The sequence below is a fragment of the Leptonotus elevatus genome, chromosome 1 (assembly GCF_054856555.1).
Source record: "Leptonotus elevatus isolate MCC_2025b chromosome 1, RoL_Lele_1.0, whole genome shotgun sequence".
Classification (NCBI taxonomy): Eukaryota; Metazoa; Chordata; class Actinopteri; order Syngnathiformes; family Syngnathidae; genus Leptonotus; species Leptonotus elevatus.
The window spans coordinates 20,851,279-20,872,197 of NC_141239.1; the positions used below are offsets into that span (position 1 = coordinate 20,851,279).

At 39.8% G+C, this 20,919-nt stretch overlaps 2 protein-coding genes across 3 annotated transcripts in view; one reads left to right on the forward strand and one right to left on the reverse strand.

Moving 5' to 3' along the window:
• The window catches only part of agap3 (ArfGAP with GTPase domain, ankyrin repeat and PH domain 3), a 123,301-nt gene that overhangs the window by 100,179 nt on the left and 2,203 nt on the right, over positions 1-20,919 (reverse strand). For both annotated transcript variants that reach the window (XM_086083215.1, XM_086083206.1), the window contains exons 2-3: positions 5,731-5,789; positions 1,632-1,719 (exon numbers count right to left, since the gene is read on the reverse strand). In XM_086083215.1, the coding sequence (XP_085939341.1) occupies positions 1,632-1,719; positions 5,731-5,789 (147 nt within the window). The remainder of the gene's footprint in view (positions 1-1,631; positions 1,720-5,730; positions 5,790-20,919) is intronic.
• On the forward strand, positions 8,399-10,988 carry LOC147181209 (cystine/glutamate transporter). The gene has a single exon (XM_086092730.1). It carries the CDS (start codon positions 8,597-8,599, stop codon positions 10,040-10,042), a length of 1,446 nt encoding a protein of 481 aa, XP_085948856.1. The 5' UTR covers positions 8,399-8,596; the 3' UTR covers positions 10,043-10,988.

A 20,919-nucleotide genomic window follows, 5' to 3' on the forward strand; every position in this document is an offset into this window, starting at 1 on the left:
ACCATCACGCAGAAAAGGAAAATTGAATAATTTTATCTGCCATGACTGGTGTTGTGCATTTTAGTCTGCTATTGCAATTTGTAGCAATGAGTGAAGACTGTCAAATGCTACAATAGCTAGCTAGCTATTAGTGACCAACTTTTGGTAAACAAAACACTTTTATTTGGATCCGCCATGACTGGAAAAAAATTGAGAATGCGATTGTAGAATGCGATTGTAGAATGTTTCATTAGCTAGTTAGTTAACAATCCAATATTTGGTCACAAATAAATTATGATAAACAATTAAATGATATTTTTATTGAATAAAAATTAGATTGGAAATAATGTAAAATAATTTAATTTATTATAATAATAATAATAATAATAATAATGTAAATTGTACACTCACACTGGGTCCAAATTAAACCAATTTGAGTAATAAAAAAATAAAAATAATAATAAATAAATAGATAAATAAAAAGAATATTGAGTTGTTTTGTACAAAACAATCAAAAAAAGCTGGGTCCTTTTTTATTACCCAGATAGGTTTAATTTGGACCCAACTGTCATTATTATTATTATCATTATTATTGATATTGTTATTATTATTGTTATTATTATTATTAAATTAAATTATTTTCAATTTAATTTTGACCCAAATATTTGTCGGTTTGATTTTTTTTTCCCCCCGCACGAGGCCACGTCCAAGTTACTTGATTTTGAGTCCCGATGCAATATATCTGCAATGCAATGTAATGCCCCGTTCTGCTGCGTTGGGCTTGGGGGAGCGGGCCGTGTTGGGATGGGGGGGGCGCTCCGGGCTCCTGGGTTTGCTGTCCGGCCGGTGGACCCCGCGGGGCCCGAGGGTCGTGCCCTTGCGCTGCCGCGGCCTGAGGGGGTGTCTGTGGATCTAACTTCATCTATCCTTCCTTTGGTCTCTTGAGGTCTCCCTAATGTGTTGGAATTTAGATGTTTCTGGGGTTGGTGAAAGATTCTGGTTTGTAACCCTGTGGGTAGTAGGTGGTGTCTGGTCGGTGCTGGATTTCACTTTTCTTTCTTTTCTTTGATCCTTCCTCGGGTCTCCTGACAACTTCACGACTCTAGCGGGATTCTGAAGTATTCGGTTTAGGTGAAGGGTATGGGATTTTTTAATAGGTTTCAGTTGAATTAATGAGCACAAACTCACATGCACGCACACACACTCACTCACGCACACACACAAAAAAAAGAGAGAGCAATGATGATGATGATGATGATGACATGTTGAATCGGTAAGTTTACCGAATGAAAAATTACTGAGCTCTCTCAAGAAAAAAAGAAGAAATGTAATGAAAAAAGAATAGAAGAAAAATTAATTTTAGAATCAACTTCACTACAATGGAAGGAAATAGATTAAAAGTCTGTAAATATGTTGTTTCTAAATGTGTTTAAATGTTGTCATTATATGTTCTGTTAGTAATTTAAAAAATATACTTTTCTTCTCCCAGCTTTGTGATTATATTCAGCTGTTCTGTGGTAAATGCATTTAGACTGTGTAGTGCTTTCGACTGCATGAAGCACAACTTGCCGTGTGTGTGAAATGTGTTATATAAATGAAGTTGCTTTGCCTTGCCTCGCTACCCTCATGTAGCTGCTGCATGGAGCTCTTACCTTCAGGAGACTCCTCCTGCACATACGTCCCCGTCAAGTAGCGGTGGACTAAGGCCGACTTCCCGCTGGACAGATTCCCCACAATTCCCTGCAAACACAACAGAAAGACAAGAGAAATGAGTGAGAGCCATTTACAGCTATTTAGTTACATTTCAAATCATGGCAGCTAGCTACACAGTGCAAATGAATCAAATGCCGGGGACGAAGGGGACTTGCAATAACAATGAAATAACTCATCAAATGGGACAGACAACTGGTCAAAAGATGAGAAAATGACAGCATGATGATATTTTCTCACCATGTGGTAGGGAGATTATATAGGAATATGGATGCCATACACACAAATCTAGATCTGGGCTGTGTAATTTACTGTACATTGTCACATTGTTTTCAGTTGGGTACAATACGGTAACAAAATACAGATCATGATATTTTAAAACATTCGAGAAAAAAAAATGCAAATACAAATTCCTCAAATAAATATAAATGCAATACAGTAGCTTAAATATAATATATATATATATATATATATATATATATATATATATATATATATATATATATATATATATATATATATATTATTGGTTGTTTTGTTGTTGTTGAAAAGTGCAGTAAATGTACTGCCACTAGCCGTGACGTCTGCTAGCCAGACGATGAGCTGCACTATATTAGTAAAAATAATGATAATAATAATAATAAAAAACAATTACACACCATTACCTACAATTAATATAATAGAATATGATTTGTTGTAGTGAAAACTTAGTTCAAGTTAAAATACAACTTAACTGTACTAAACAAATGTACTGCATTGGAAAAAAACACAAATGGAATTTAATTCAGTGATTACTTCACGTACAACTAGAGAGCCGTTAGTAGTTCACATACAACAGACTCTAACTGGAACTCCTCAACTCAACTTGGCATCAAGTTGCCACAAGATGGTGCCAAAGTAAATTAAAGCTGCTCTCTGTAACAATTTGCCCAAAAATATCATTACAATAGCCTTTTTAATTGACCATTTATGACTGAAACATCTATTTAGTAGATTAACACCTTAGCTGTTCACAATGGGTACTCCTGCAAGCATCTGGTCAATAAATTTTAGACTGGATTCGGGTTCGAATTTCCCGCCGTCTGCCTGCGAATGTGACATATGCGTGCAGTTTCATTTTTCATCAACAAGTGGCAGTAGCGATTCAAAATGAATTTTCTGCGTTCAGTAGCTTAAAAGGGGAAGTCAAACTTAAACATTTCCTGACAATAATATGTTATATGTGGCCTTACTAGTCTCAACATGACTTTCTGATTTATATTACATTTGTGGAATATGAGTTATACAGCAAAATCCAGCCGTCTTTATCCATCTCAGGGGCGGCCATTTTGCCACTTGCTGTCGACTGAAGATGACATCACAGTTGCTCAGGTCTCAGGCAACAATCAATCACAGCTCACCTGTTTTCTGAAGCTGAGCTGTGATTGGTTGTTACCTGAGACCTGAGCAACTGTGATGTCATTTTTACTGGGCAGCAAGGGGCAAAATGGCCGCCATCTGATATTGGTAAAAGCTGCTGTATTTTGCTGCTTAACATATTCCAATAACGCAATCTTAACCAGAATACCCATTATTGTCAAGATTTGTTTTTGGCGTTGACTTCCCCTTTAAGAAATACTTTTATTGCTTTGGATATACAGAAAGAATAGGTGACTTTCTTAGTGGAGGTTCTAAAATTCACGAATGTTGAACCACAAATATGTTGTGGTTCACTGTACATTAAATATATATTTTTTATGATATTTTTTTGCACTGTAGTTGCAACAGATGAGTTGCTATAAAAATGCCACATTACATTATCATCTTATGTACAGTAAATGAAAGTCACATGATGCGCCTTCTTTTAATTATATTTTCTCTTTATGTTTGGCGCATAATCTTTCAGCTCTTAATCATCAGCAGAGTGCAACTTAATTACACCAACAAAAAGTCCACCACTTCCTTATTTATTTTTTTTACTGCTGCAAAATTAAAAGCAGCTGCAGCTTGCAGAGAGGATCGTCAAAGTAAAAATGTTGGGCTCAGCTCGGATCACAGTGGGATGGATGTAAAGGAGAGTGCACGTGTTTGTTTAAGGGCTTCTTGGGAGAAAAGTCACTCAGCAATTAGCATACATGTGATTGGTTACAAGCTGTGCTGTGTTTCCTCCTGCCGGTGTAAAGGGGTTTAAAAAAAACTTTTCAGGGGGTGGGGGTGGAAATCAGCAAGTCTGTTCAGAACTAAACGGGGCTACGACATACGACATACCTCATCCCCCCCTCGTCCAAAGATCACAAGTGGGTGCTAAAGTCAGGTATGGTTCTAATTATAAAGGACGCATGACGGGCAATCTGCATCAGATTTTCCTCGCCACGACTTCAAGAGCTCGCAATGTAGTGTGTGAGTAAGTTAGCAAAACATGTAGGCTGTGTGCTGTGAAAACAATGAGTCAACTCAGAAAGGCTACCACCACCGGCCACGCAACGAAACGAAACGCTGCCTCAGCACTGTCTCTCAATTTGGAGATGCTTCCAGCCGGAATACAGTGGAACACCGAGCGTTACAACATCCAATTTGTGTGGACTTGAAAGACATTTTGAAAAATGGCGACAAGCACATCTGACCAAGAAGCTAGAGGAGCGGTCGCCTGCCAGAACCATTTTTCTTAACCAGCTCCAAGCTAGTTAAAGAGATACGTGACACATTTAGCCATTTTCAGCAGTAAGAAGTTATATTAATTTGATAAACTCATTATTTTTCATGTACAATTGAAATAATCCCTTTAAAAACACATTTTGTCTTTTGCTGTCGACTGAAAATGACATCACGTGTGCTTAGGGCTCAGGTAACAATACATGACCAAACCCAAAAAAATGGTATTAATTGTACATGAAAAACAATGAATTTATCACATTAATTATAGATAAAATATTAACTTATTATTGCTGAAAATAGCTAAATGAGTCAAGCGCCTCTTGTGTCCATATCAACGGAACAAAGAAAATTGCTCCTCCCTGCCTTCCCGGCTACTCATGAACTTGGGGGAATGCTAGGCGCTAAGCTAACTTGCGCCACAACACACATACACATGGCCATTTGTCACTCAGAAGTACGCAGAATATCGTGAACTCGCTAAGAACATTCTTCGTAAGAAAATACTCTCTTTGTAATTGGAACTATTGTGTTCGTGTAACACAAACTATGAAACAACTACCATCTATGAGCGCCACCTGCGCGAGCTAGCACTATCCTTCCACGGGACAGATTCTCTCCTTTAGGTTACTAATCTTCGCCTTGATGGCGGCAAATCTATCTTGATCTTCGGGGTTCTTTGACAAAAGCACGTCACAGACAAGTTATTAAGATACTTGGGGACTATTTTAAATTGTTAAAATAAAAGACAAAAAGGGCACAATATCTCCAGGAGATTGAGCTTTAGAGTTTCTACTCATGGCTAGACAAGGCTAAAGCTGAAAAAGACCAAAAGCGATTTATCTTTTGCTTAAAAAGAAATTGACACCGTTCGGCTGATGTCTTATCTGCATGAACTTTTACTTCATCTTTGAAAGTTGTGCACCAAATGATTGTTTTTCTTCTCAGAGGTTTAATTGTGTCTTTGCTGAACAAACCCCCGTGCGGACGCAGCCAATTAACACCAGCAGAAGTTGGAGCTGCCTTTTAAGTCTTAGTGGTGCCAAGAATGGAAGTGCTCCATTTTCTATTGGTCGACTCGTGGATGATCGCTGTGCTTTTTGGCCGGCTGAAGGGTGGGATCGCACCCAGGACGCGACACTCATCCAGCACCAAAACTGTCACTCTTCCCACCATGCGTCTCCATGGAAACACATTTGTTACAATACAGGAAAAAAAAGGGGGGGGGAGGGACTCCAGCTAATTGGCAGGTAAATATCAAACCAATTCCTTTTAGTGTTCCCAAAGAAACAGTAATACATAAGCATGTCGCTTATGAACTCCAGGGTCACACTGACAATAATTTTGTTTTGAACGATTGTAAAATGGAGCTGACTGGGGATCTTTGGGAGGAGGGTGGTTGTTACTCACCACTTTCAGCTCTGGCACAGACCGGCTCAGCGTCCATTCCTGGCTGTTGACAAAAGAGTCTGAAAGAAGAAGGACAAGTCGATATTAATAAATCACTCCTCATTATACACAATTGTCATTTGTTACAATAACATTTATACAACAACATTTCATCATTGTTTTACATACAAATTGAATTGTACGTCCACTCCCAAAATAAGACTAAAAAGAAAAATATGAATTTTGTTTTAATAATTTTGGGACTTTTTTCTTCTAAAGTTGTCATTATTGTCTACAAACTAAAAGCTTATTCAAAGAATACAAAGAAAGGGTGGTGGGGGACGATATACTTAATTTTAAATTTCAAAAAAATAGATATCAGTACGTCTTAAAAAGTTAAATGGAAACTTACAGAAGTAAATACCAAAGCTCTGTTTTTTCCAAAATAAAAAAAAATCCTGAAATCTTAAACTTTCACATTTCTTTACTTTAATGTCGAACAAAAACAAAAGGTTCAGAAGGTTCCCAGGCTCAGCAGAATCTCTTATAAAGTTGTCAGATTTTGAAAAATGGTTGATAGCGATATTTGTCAAAATGCCCAATATCTGCGCCAATAATCGGCCGGGCTGATTATCGGTCTATCCCTATGTAGAACATAAACATGATGCTGGGTCATGATGTTTAGAAGCATCATTTAAAAAATGGCAATCATAACATTTCATACTACATAGTAAAATAATACATCAGTATTGTCAAATCAAATACTTTATTCTGATGTGATAGAAAAAAAACACAAAATAGTTTTTTCCTCCCCCAAAATGTTTTCCATCTGTCCATTTTGTACTCATAACATAACTATTCACTTAAAAATTGCAATTTTTATGAGCTCAACTCCCGCCTTGTTCAAACAAATAAATAAAGAAGACATTACATGAATAATCAGATTAATATCTCATAATCTTGCATAATATGAAATAATGAATCACAGAGTAATCATCTGATAATGGTGCATCAGCTGATGTGGCTGGCTTGTCACAAGTTGAGCTACAATAATGTGCAATCTGTGACAATATCGCCCAAATGACATCATCAAGCTGACAGTCCTTCTTGGGACGGAACACAGTGCTTCAATAAATAGGGTGGTTTAACCTCGAGAATTTTTTTTTTTGAATTTTCACGAGTCTTGCTTTAGTGAACGAACCATTCATTGTCATCATATTCATTTTTGCAATCAGGTTCTCCGAGGTTGTCAACTTGCCCAACACCTGCGCGGGGCACGTTCTACGCACCCTCTTGCACTGTGCCCGTTTCCACACAAGGGGGTCCACACTACCTAATCCACTTTTTTTGTCACACATTATCTGACTTGATTGAACTTGTTCAGCTTCATTGTGACATTACAAGGCGAGTCTCCCACAGAGACGAAAAGCAAAACTACCGTGTAAGAACAACAATTAAAGCAAAGACCATCCTTACGGGTGTGGATCACAAATGTCTAACCAAAAATAAGAAAGAAGATTTTAAAGGAGGGCAAGACGGGACTTCATTTCCGGCTGCAAAGAAAATGGCAGCGTAGCTTCTTCATTTTTTAAACAGTAACCCTTAAAAACTGCTCACATCCCTTAAAAGGAAGTGAGGAAGAAATGCCAAAACCATCGAGTGCAAAACAGTGTGAACTTTTCACTCGTGCACCAAAAACGGGTACACGCGTGACCCAGCTTAGCTCTCCGAACAGCGCTGACGCTAACTCGGCTAATGCTAACATGGCTAGCATTGAAGTTGTGATGTGCGAACTCCGCTCACTGCGGTCAGAATTTGGAACAAGATTCGATGTCGTGGATCAACAATTGGTGGGCATGACAAAACGCGCTCGCAACACAGTCGACGAGATGAAACAAGACGTCGCTAACAATACAGCCCGGCTTGACCAGGCCGAGAATGGTATTGGTGAGGCGGAATCGGCCCAAGGAGAAATTGAAACAGCTCTGAGATCAGCTACTAAGCGAATCTCTCTCCTGGAGGCAAAAACCGAAGACTTGTAGAATCGGGGAAGGAGAAAGAACTTGCGCATCTTTGGAATTCGAGAGGGAGAGTCGAGAGGGACGCGACCACTCATTGATTTTATAAAGGAAATGTTACCGAACTGGCTCGGGCTTATCGCCCTACAAAACATTCACATTAGAACGAGCCCATCGCACTTTGGCACCCAGGAAGCCGAATCAAAACAGCGCCGTACTGGTGCGGTTCCTGCTGTTTCAAGAGAAGGAGTTCGTATTCAGGGAGAGCAAGAAAAAATAAATCTTGCACGACGGGCTGAAAATTGAAAAAAAAAGAAACAATAAATATATATGGAGGGGGGGGGGGGGATTGAATGCCGCAGCCAGCCTCAGCAGAGAGAAAACTTGAATGGATCAAACTTTGCGTGACTCTTGTTGCTTTTATTACGAGACACATTTAACGGCATGAATGCCTCGTTTTCACACTTTTATGATGGGCTTAATTGACAAAATGACAGTGGAATGCAAAGTTGCACAAGTGCCATAGGGTTCTTGCCGGACGCGTTGTTGTTTACCGAGTTTGTGCAGCTGCCTCCCTCCTCCTCTTCCTCCTTTTCTGTGTCACACACAAAAGCAAAACAGTGCCCCAGCATTTTAACGGCCCGTTAATGTCCGAGGCCAAGGCAAAAGCTGTGGCTTTGTTCCTCCTCTGGGGTCTCAGGCGGGAGAGCCAATCAGTGAATGAGAAAAGAAGGAGGCACAGAGAGGATTGGGGAGGGATTGCAAGTGTTTGGTGAATTTCCCCGCATTCGCTTTATTTCTGAAAGGGCCAGGCAGAGTGTTGAGGATCGTTTGCGTTGAGTGAACCCATCGAGAGAGAGGTCAGCGTCATGAGGCAGAAGAAGGAGGATGACGGCAGTCGGCCCGACGGCGAGGCGGTGCACCTGCGGCGGGAGATCGGCCTGGTGCCTGCCGTGTCCTTCGTCATCGGCACGGTGGTGGGCAGCGGCATCTTCATCGCCCCCAAGGGGGTTCTGATGAACAGCGGCAGCGTGGGCCTCTCGCTGGTGGTGTGGACACTCTGTGGGGTGCTCTCCTTTTTTGGAGCGCTGTGTTACGCTGAACTGGGCACCACCTTCACCAAATCGGGGGGTCACTACACTTATCTACTGGAGACCCTGGGGCCACTTCCTGCCTTTTTACGCCTGTGGGCGGAATTCCTCTTCATCAGGCCGGCCGTCGCCTCCTACGTGTCACTAGCTTTTGGCCGCTACGTGGTGGAGCCCTTCTTTGCCCCCTGCGAAGCCCCAACGTCGCTCATCCGACTCGTTAGCCTGCTGGGAGTGACCTTCGTGGTGGTCGTCAACTGCTGGAGCGTCACCATGGCCACTCGCACCCAGGTCACCTTGACCTTCATCAAGACCTTTGCCCTGGTCCTCATCATCGTGCCTGGCGTCATGGCGCTGGCCAAAGGGAAAACGGAGAACTTCCAGAACGGCTTTGAGCTGGAGGCGTTGACGTTGGACAAGCTGCCGCTGGCCTTTTACAACGGCCTGTATGCATACGGAGGATGGTTTTATCTCAACATGGTCACGGAGGAAGTCATCAACCCAAACAGGACCATCCCGCTGGCCATCATGTGCTCCATGGTGACAGTAACGGTGCTCTACGTGCTGGTCAACGTGTCCTACTACACGGTGATGACGCCTGGCGAGCTCCTCATGTCTGAAGCCGTAGCCGTGACATTCGCCAACCGCGCGCTCCAGGGCGTGTCGACCGTCATTCCCCTCCTGGTGGCGCTGTCCTGCCTGGGAGCCCTCAATGGGGGGTTCTTTTCCTCACCCAGGATGTTGTTTGTGGGGGCCAGAGAGGGCCAGTGGCCCCAGCTCTTCTCTATGATTCACATCCGCAGACACACGCCGCTGCCAGCCATTTTGTTTCTCTACCCGTTCGTGGTGCTGATGCTGATCACCGAGGAGATCCAACACCTGATCAGCTTGGCCTCCTTCGCTCGCTGGTTCTTCATCGCCTTAGCGACGCTGGGGATGCTCGTGCACCGCTACCGCTTCCCGCAGCTCCCTCGGCCTTTTAAGGTCCCCCTGGTCATCGCAGTCACTTTCACCGCAGTGTGCTTCTTCATCGTGGGCCTGTCGCTGTACTCGGACCCCTGGAACACGGGACGGAGCTGCGCCCTGACGCTGACCGGTGTGCCGTTGTACTACGCTACCGTGCACCGCTCCCGACTGCCGCCCAGATGGAGACGCGCGTTCAATTACTGCAACAAGAAGCTCCAGATCCTTCTGGAAGTGGCTCAGCAGGAAGTGAAGACCTACTGAGGACCAAACTACTTTTTTTGCTTTTTGAAATCCATAGACAGCTTCACATGTGATAATTCGGTATTTTGCTTGAGAACGCACGTAAACTCACAGAAGAAATATTTCTACATCGATTCTTTCAGCGTTAAACAATCAAAATGCTTGAATAAATATTAGCGTAAAGAAAAAAAAACTGGGGGCTTAATAAAAAATAAAAATGTTCACATGGGGGTAAGGTTGTAAAAAAGAAGAAGAAAGTGTTATTCACGGATTTTTTTTTTTTTTTTACAGTAATCATGTATAAAAAATTTATACTAAATAAAAAAAAGGAATCAATGATTAATTATAGCACATTTCGTATACAACGTCATTTACCGGTAACTCAATATGCTTCACATAGTGTAATTAAAAGTACATTTAAAAATAATTAAAGACTAAGAGATTTAAAAGCTAAGACAAAAAAATTAATAAATAACTCACTAAAATTAGTAAAAGAGCTTACAGTGAAAGAACAAGATTTTTTAAAAGCATGATTTTAAAAATACTTTGAAAGACCTTAATCATAGGTACGGGGGGGAAAGCATAGTTTATAATCTGAATTTAAAAGCATTTACACGTTAGTGGTATGCTTTGAATCTTTATTCCAGTGTTTCTCAAAAACTGTCCCATGGCACACTAGTGAGAAATTGTCCAATTCCACCTACCGGTAATTGGTAACGACGGCGGTTAAACTAACACCGATCTTTTTCCATGAAGGGACTAATCTAACTAATTATTCTCCCCATATTTGAAACGCAGTTATCGTTATTGTATGTGAAATGTGTGTTGCGTTACAATTCATTTAATAGTTTCAAAGCTCAAAGTAAGCTTGGAAGACATTGCGCGCTGACTGGCTCTAAAAAATCGCACAGTTAGAGGCACTGTTGTTGTCGGACCTTGTCGCAATAAAAGTGTCTTGACAGCTGAACTGTGTCGTGACTTTTATTTACGCCCCTCGCCTTCAATTGCAGGTTTGACAACTTAGACAAGAGTGACATTAATCAAAATAACAGTAAGAGATGTGCAGAAGAACGGCCGTCATGAGGAGCGATTTGTTGACAATTCTGTTCCACCAAGAGCCATATTGCGACTCCACAAGCACCATAACGGCGCAAAAAAATTAAAAATATAATTGAAAGCGTACAAAAGTATGTTTTTCAGAAAGATTGAGTAAAAGTTGATGATATACCATATATATAATATAAGCGTTAAAAAATATAACTCTGTAGCCGTTTTAGGTTTTTTTCCCTATGGGTGGTGTGCCTCGAGATTTTGTCAATGAAGTTGTTGCTGTAAATGCTTTTTTATTCATTTTTATTTTGGGGGGGGGGGGGACAGGGTTGGGAGGGTTAGGGGTAGGTATTCAAATCAGGGGCTTAATAAGAAATACAAAAAATTCTCATTGTTGAGATGCTTACCGGTGCATAGGCAGTAAGATTGTTAAAAATAGAATCAATGATTTATAGCGCATTTTGTACACAACGTAAAGTGACTCAAGATGCTTCACATACAAATCAAATCAAACTTTATTTATAAAGCACCTTTCATACATTAAAATGCAACTCAAGGTGCTGAACAATTAAAACATCTATAGTACAATAAAAAGTGAACCAATCCCTCCCCCCAACATCCCATGAGCCTCCTCTTAAAAACACCAAAAGGCTATTCCATAGGTGAGGAACAAAGTGGCTGAATGCAGCCTCACCGTGTGTTTTGGTCCTCACCCTAGAAACAGTTAACTCATTCACTGCCATTGACGACTATAATGTGAGTTAACTAGTAAAGTCATGCGATTACTTACAATTAAAAAATTTAATCGCCTGACGCCTCTAATTTTGTATAATTTTTTCCTTACAAAAACAAAAAATTTAATTTGAATTATTATTAATATTTAAAAAATATATATAAAAAAATGTTGCATGACTTCTCTAGTTAACTCACAATCAAATTTTATAGTTGTTCTAAATGTACAATAAGATTTTTCTAGGTTTTCATACTCTTGTTAACAAAAGTGGAAAAAAATATGTTAAACTAATAGAAATTGTTAAATAGAATTTCACCCCACTTATTTGGGAGTGACAATCAGTGGTACTTTAACTTTATACAATTTAAATGGGTATCAATAGGCCCTGTAATACTGTAATTAAAAGTGCAACATTTAAAGAGATTTAAAAGCTAAGACAAGAACTAAAAAACAGCTTCATAAAATTTGTAAAATAGCATAGAGTGAAAGAACAAGATTTTTGAAAACATGATTTTCAAAATACTTTCAAAGACCTTAATCATAGATACTAGGGATGGGAATCTTTGAATGTCTCACGATTCGATTCCAATTTTTGGGTCTGAGATTCGATTTTCGATTAAGAACAATTTTTGATTGAAAATGATTTGATTGAAATAATTTTTACTTCAATCTATAGATGTGCAAGGAATTGTAATGATCTACTCCAGTCTGACTCGCTAATGCTAATTAGCGCGCCACTCGCGGCACTTTTATCACTCAAAAAAAAACGGCTCCACACTGCAAAAAAAAAGAACTTTTATTGGAATAACTTGATCGTGACTTTTTCCTTCTACTCTCTAATGTGGCTACAACTTAACAGTGTATAAGAGCGCGTGGACCCACACTGCCCCTCAGTGGCCAAATCGGGTACAACGTGAACAGCGCTCCAAATAAAGGCACACACAGACAAAGGCAAGACAGTATAAAATAATTTAAATAAAATCAATTTTGGGACATTTTAAATCGATTCTGAATCGTACTAAATGAGAATCACGATTCTTATGAGAATCAATTTTTTGGCACACCCTTAATAGATACGAGAAAAAAAGCATATTTATAACCTGAATTTAAAAGTATTTACACTTTATTTGTATAGTACAGCGAGGAGAGCAGCTTTTTAAGGGTGATTTGGGGGTATTATACACAGGAACACATTTTTTCGGTACAACTTTATCATTTGTGTCTTTTTACTCAAAGAAATGTATAACTGCAAACACATTCACACAAATAAATTAAATAGACTTATTCTCACAAAAATCTGTCTATTCTTGTTTAATAAACACATTTTAAAAACACTATTGTTGTCATGTTTTTTTCTTTAGTATAAAAAAAATAAAAAATTCTTGGTGCCCTTGGGGGAAAAAAAAAAGAAGCAAATCTATGTAAATACTACTGAGAACATCTTGTTTAAAATAACAGTTTGAAGAAGTAAAGGCAAGATCATCACCACAGTGATCAACATGTCTCCTATTTTCTCTCCATGTATGTACACTCAAGTATCGCAACCCCTGCAATTAAGTGGGAAAAGGCCCTCCGTTGAGATGTTCGTGCCTCAAGACTTCCCACGTCTTCACGCGACCTCTTTCACGTGCACAGTCTATACTTTTCCTGTTTAGCGGTGTCGTTTTACACGGCACTTCAACATCCCCTTTACGGCTTTAACATGTCACAGCGTGCAGAGGAAGAAGAGATCCGACTGGTTGGGTTTTGACTACACGTCAATGAATGCATGTAAACACATCCACGATCAAGCGGCCGGCTTGTTTTAAAGCATTTCCTGTTAGTTTTGCGGACGACTACTTATTTTGTTTTATCACTGGGGAGAGATCCGTGCCGTCCTTGCATGCATATAAAAAGGCCTAATTGAATCCATGTGCTCTACTTACGTCACCCATAAAGAATCCCCAAATGACGGTGCCCCAGAATGCATAGAACCACCCCCCAGCCCCACCCGCACCCGCGTTTGTGATGCCTTGACAGGACGCCAGCGTCTTTGTCTAACACAGAGCGGGAAGCTTCAGCTTGTTTGCCCGCTTTTTCACTTCACCGCTCATGTCGACTTGCATCTTAAATGACCAGTCAGTTTCCTGGCGGGTTACACTTGCAGGAAAAAATGCAGAGCCAGCAAAAAAAAAAAAACATGGATGTGCGGTGGTTTATTTTAGTGGGGGGGGGGGGGGGGGGGGGCTTGAAATCTATATTTCCCCCTCAAAGATTTTTCCAACCAGCGTTCCCACTACAAATTATAGAGGGTGACTTTTAGCTAGCAATTAGTGCTTCTGCTTCCCTCGGTTGGGCATCAAATGATGTTCACCGTTGGACCATCAGAAAAATAAAATCAGTCAGGAAGGACACAATGACTTTTCCGAGTACCCTTAACCCAAATTGTACGCAAGTGACGAGAATTGTACAGTATTGTATTATAAGCCACCATCCCTGAGGAGACTAAGACTAGCAAGAAAGTGGCCCACTGGAGCAAAGTAGAAACTGTGGTGTAACATTGCAACATCCACAACGACAGCAGAGCGACATTCATCTGCGTTTATGTCCTAAATGTATATTTTGTCATATTGTCTTGACTTGTTTGCTACCAGCAGCACATTTCCTAAAATGTGTTTGGTTTGGCTCCAGCCCACAGTGACCCTCTACAAATAATCGATTATCAAATGAATCGACCACTATCGAGTAATCATTTAGAGTCATTCTTTTAATTTAAAATTGTCCAAATATTCTGAGTTCAGCATATCAACAGTAGTTGTTCACTGATTTCTGTAGTCCGACACGAAAGATTATCTTCTGTGTTTAATCAAAATAAGACGTTTGAAAATATCAGTTTTTACTTTTGAAATCAATGATCGAACCTGTTACATAGTACATCAACCCCCCCCTTTTTTTTAATCACTATATGAATACGAAATATGAAATAAACAGCAATCACAGGTTAATAAACAGTAATTTGTGAAAAAATGCTTTTGCAATACACATTAATAAAAATTGTAATATATATAGATTAATCGATTCTAAAAATATTCAATAGCACTACTTGTATTCCGAAATGGCCAAACGGAATGAAAATGCTCCATATAAACACCTCAATCGGAATAACAAGGACACATCCAAATGAAATTTCTTTAGGATTCATACGTCTGGTACATACATTATATTCCTTTTTGCCAATCTGAAGCAAACGTCATGTAAACGGTTGAATCAGAAATGTCGGCTGCGTCCGATCTGGGCGTGCTCGGTCTTAAAAATGCAGTGACATGATGTCATGTTTATGCATTTGAAAATGGCAACGTCTGCGACGACGAGAACTCGATTTAAATGACTTTTAACTTGTTTTGTTTTTTTAAATCAAGCTGTTTCTTTGATAAAAATGTTAAAACAATCTACTGCGCTAAACGGACGAATCAACTCCATCTTGATATATTGTGGTGTTGACATCGATCTCCACGTGTCACACGGCTGTAAAAAACAGATGTTCTAATTAATGTTGTTGTGCATGCAGTTGACGAGATCTTCAGTCATTGGTGGACTTGGGTTCCGGCAGCAAAACAATACCTGGAAATGGACAAATTTGTCACTTATACCCCCAAACCCAAGACATTTTCTTCCTTTTTCACGATTATGAGGAAAACATCAGGATGATCTCATTCCTGTTCTTTTCTCAGAAGCAATTTACAAAGCGACGAGTCGAAGCCGTTATCTGTGTTCTGCTGAGTGCCCAAACACCAAACCGTTATCTGTCGAGCTCAGCGATAAACGCAATCAGCCGAGGCAGAGGCAAACATCTCCAGAGCGCTCCACCTCGCTCTTAAAGCAAGCGTCTCCGACAGTGATAACTTCCGCCCGGCTAAACGACACATGCCCGTTCAATCGGGGTCTCCTATTTAAATGTAAAGATGGAGGGGCCTGGCGCTACAATGCTTCAATTTGTGGGGTTCGAGGGGGATTAGTGTCTGATTTAGCTCCCATTTCCGCCTGCCTAAAATGGCTATTGAGTAAACTGCTGGAAAACGTGATGGAAAACCTTAAAAAGGAAAACGCCAGCCGCTGCGAGAGGGTGAACAGTCATAGCGTGCCTTGGTCTGTCACTAACCTATGCTAACAACATTTTAAAGCCAGAATTACAGAAAATGTTTATATGCAAAACACCCACACGCCATAAATATAAAACAATATGGCGGAAAGTGTACCTTTATTTTGTCAGGGTTTGTACTGAAACTGCACTTAAAAGGGATAGAACCACCGCACACAAACACATCAATCGGGATAGACCGATTATCGTCGACGAAATATCGGCATCGGCCTTTTTACGGATCCAAAGGCCGATAGAGTTGATATCTCGCTGAGCAGTGAATGCTTGCAAACGTAGCGAATTTGAGGGTTTGTATCAGGATTTTTAAGATGTTCACATGTTTTTACATGTCCCAAAGACATTTCGAGCTTATTCAGACATTTTTTTTTGCGAAGAGCTTTTATGAACACTAACATAAACCCTAAATTAGCTTACATTCACTTGCATTTGTCACTCAGTGAGATACAGGGAACTTTTCATTTACGGATTAAGAAATTATGTTGCCATTTTGGAAAATTTTATTTACAATAAAAAACTTTAGGGAACTGTTTACTTGCTTAATTTTTAATTTAGCTTAACACATGCTGATAACCGTGGAAGCTCCCTGCAATTTTTGTTAGAAATTTTAAACAAAGCTGTCATTTCTTTATATGTTTAAAATAGGATGTCAGGCGATTACAATTTTTAATCGTTAAAAGATTTCAATAATGAACTCACGATTAAGCGCAAATGTTATATCTGTTCTAACTGAACAATAAATTGTACAATTAAATATTTTTTTCAAAGTTGTCATACTCTCAACATATAAGTGGAAAAAATGTTAAACTAATAGAAATATGGCTGCATCTTTTAGCCATTGAAAGTAATTTCATAATAAGTCATAAAATTGAGTTAAAATTAAAAAGATGTACTGAACTGTAAAAAGTGTGATATTGATTTGTGTTGGTCATTTTCTGCCACTAGATGGCATAATTACATTTGTAAGAGATTGGTAACAGCGCAGTGCATTTTTCTTTTCATATTAAGAACTCATCTTTAACATGAAGTAACTTGTGAAATTCTGCACATTTGGAATTGTAAAATACAACTTGACCCCAGTCTCCACAAATATATGCATTATTATTAAATTTATTGCTGCTAAATTTTGGCGTGGATGTGTCTGCTACGTTGCGACTGGAATTCCCCCAGTACAGGCTTTCCAAGTATGGCAGTAATTTATCGTGTGTTAAAAAAAAAAAAATAGTGGCATTAAAGGAACTTTAAATTAACTCAAAATTAACTCACAAGTTTTGACACCCCTGGTTAAAAAAAAGAAGAAGAAGTAATTTTTACAATGTTTTACACTATTATTTTCTCTTTTACTGCAAATGAATATCAGCTTGAAATATCGGTTATCGGTCTCCGTGACTATTAATAATCAGTATCGGTATCTGCCTTAAAAAAAAAACATATCGGTCTATCACTAGTAAACAACCCTCAATCCATGTTACATAGACTACTAGTACTATACTTAGTAGTTAAATTCCTCAACACAAACAAACCACCTTCACATGAAGTCATCAATAGCATTAGCTAGCATGCTAGCTTAACGTAGTTCTGTTGAAAACTAAGGATGTAACAATCACAACATGATCGCGATGTTGAAACGATATTGTCGTTGTCATGTTACGGTATTAAAAAACAGAAAATCTTCCTCAAACAACATCATACTTTTGCATCACTGAGCCAATAGGAACACATGGTACGCGCTGTTTACAGAGTAATTCAAGATGGCGGCTAGCGCCAAACCTACTGCCATGGATATAGCAGAAATCTCTGAGGTTGAGATAAATTTCTACACCACCAACCTCCCAACAATATCTTATCATATTGTGAGCTTATTGTTATTGTGATTTTTTACTCTCCACATTTTTTATTGCCATGTAACAACTCCCACGTGACACTTCCGATTTACACCATTCAAATTTCAACTTGCTTCAAAAATTCACGCCTCCAGAGTTATATTATATTGACTTTTTTCCAAGTCCCACTTTCCGCGCCCACTTCCATACATACAACTGATCATCATTACCACCTGTCTGATACTGCTCAGTGGCGCAGTTGGTAAAGTGCATGGTCCGGTAACCAGGAGGTTGCAGTTTTTCGAATCCCACCTTCGACTGTACATTGCAAATATTTACATAGCCATTATGCTAAGTCATATACATGTATACGAACTGACTACCAGATCAAGAAATGCATTATAATTACACTGAAACGATTAAATACATGCTAGCTTTCAGCATCAGATGATACTTTTCAAAATAAATATGCCATATTAACCAAGTCAAGTTAGCTCAGTGCTTAGAGCAATTAAATGACCCTCCACCAAGGAGAACCCGGGTTCAAACCCGACTTGGACCGCATTTTAGTACATTTGATGGTTCGATAACAACTGACTATCATATCAGGAAATGCATTATAATTTCACTGAAATGATTAAAGCGCATGCATTCAAATCTTAGCATTCAGCTTTTCAGCATTTCCCCGCAATTTCTGCAGAAATTGCACTGCGTTTAGTATTGACATCGACAACCCCCTTGCATTCAATAGCATCATGATTTTCTCCACTCACCCCAACCTAACCTTTTAGGGACACAAGACAGATAGCAGCAGTCTGATGGGTGACAGCAAGTCAAAATAAGACCAATGCAGTTTGGTGGCCCATTCCTCAACTTTCAGCACCTCAACTCACCCCAGCGCTTCTATCACCGCACACCGATCACTCACGCATCCATCCACACAACAGAGCGGCTTTGTTCATCCGCAGGTGGGGGGTGGTCAGGTATAGTCTGAACACCTCAAATCCATCACTACCCCCCCCCCCCTCCTGCAAAGGTGTACAGGGTCATCATCAGGAAACACTTCCACTGAGGTGTGTTCCGTTGTCATGGTAAAGGGTTAGGGTGGGCGTTTTAGCTTTCTGGATCTAATTAGGCAGCCAGCACTTTAGGCAGGTAGCGACAGGCAGCGAGTCCCACCCAGGGCAGCGAGCACTCACTAGGCGCACCTACATTCCTGATGCCTGACTGCCTCGCACTTGGGATTATAACGGACAAATAGAGCGGGACCTGGCCACACTCGCCGAGTCGTCTCCGAGGTAACCCGTGACAACAGAAAACCAGCGGCGGACGAATGGCGCCGACCTTAGGACGCAATTAAACGGCATAAAATGTCACCTTTGCCGGTTCAAAGGTCTACGTACTGTTGACGGAATACAAAACACGCACAACCACTTATAACGGTGATTAAAGTGTTACGTTTTTATTGTAGGTGCCGCCTCCTTTTTCCATAGACCCGTACCTAAAGTCAATATTGAGCTGGGGACAAAAAGCCTTTAGCTGTCCCTTTTACACTTGAACACATTGCAAAAAGACTTGGAAGTAAAGCAGTGTATCAGACTATGGGCAAAATTAACCTAACATATGAATTTGATGGATTTCTTTGTAATTCTTATATTTTTTAATGGGATGGGACAAACTCTCTCCAAATCAAAAAAGGTTGACTCCAGGCCACCGGACTCTTCTTTATTATGTTGAAGATGTTTCACCTTTGCCTCAGTTTAACCTTTGCGGATTACCATGATCTGGGTGGCTGAGAATCTACAACGACATACTCTCGCCGATTGTTGTTAACGCAACGAAAACACTTCCCAATGAACCTGTTCCATATACATCGGTAGGGGAGGGGAGTTGGTATTTTGTGAGCATGAAACTGTTAACTGCTCAATTCATTCAAAGTCTGACTTAAAGCATGTGGTACTTATTTTTTAATCGTTGCGCAATAAACGTTAATGAAGAGCGTGTAATTAAAAATATTTGTATAACTGACATTTTTTGGGGGGTAAACTTCAACAAAACGCCACATTTTTGTATCCATGATTATGAAACCCTGGCTAGCTAATTTATGGCAAAGACCTATCTTGCCATTTCAGTATATATTAAAAAAATAATAATCTAATAATAATCCAAGGCAAATGCATGTGAAAATGAGAATTTTGTACCATAAAAAAAGTAAAAAAATTGTATTCATGAGTATATAATCCTGGCTAGCTAGCTACCCATTTCCGTTTAAAAAACAAACAAACAATGCAAGGAAACTTTGTAAACAACAACAAAAAACTCACATTTTTGTATTCATGATTATGAAACCCTAGTTAGCTCATTTATGGCAGAAAGCTTAGCTAGCCATTTCAGTTTAAGCAACAACTAAAATCCAAGGCAAATAAAAGTGTAAAAATGTTGTGCCATTTTAAACAAAAGGCAGTGTGTCATTAGTAAAACTGTCAATTTCACTCAACTTATTTTTTTCTTTCCAAGTCCTGGTTAATGAAGAGCTTGTAATCATGAGAATGTTGTACAATTTCCTGCCAAAGGCAATTAACTGGGACATTTTCACTCTCAGTCTCAAGTTGTTTTTTAATCTGCGTCTGATAAAGGTTAATGAAGCCCTGAAGAAGAATTAGTGCAGCTTCTAACAAAAGACACTGAATAATTATTAGTACAACTATTTTTGAGGTAACCATTAATATGAAGTGTTTGTTATCAACACGAACAGAAACTTTGTATTAAGGGTTTGTAAACTCTGTGGTGTGACAAAAACAACATGGATCGATACACAGCGCAAGCACTTAACAGAACACTGCTAAGAGTTAACCTTTACACACCACGGCTTAAGCCTTCTCCGCCGCTGCCCTCGCCATCTCAATTTAGCTGCATTAGCCAGCCAAAAGCATCCCTAATACGGCCACTGACTCTTTTAATGCGGCGACTTTGGCTTGGGCCTCTGAAAGGCCAACAAACGGCAATGTGGAGGCCGTTCTTTGTCTTGGAGAGAAAAACTTTCACTGTCATCAGAGTCAAACAATCTGTGAGAGCGTAAGCCCATTCATTCTGCCGTCACACGGATCAAACTTAAAGAAACTGAATGTGAGGCAAAGTTGTAGTGAACAAACGGAAA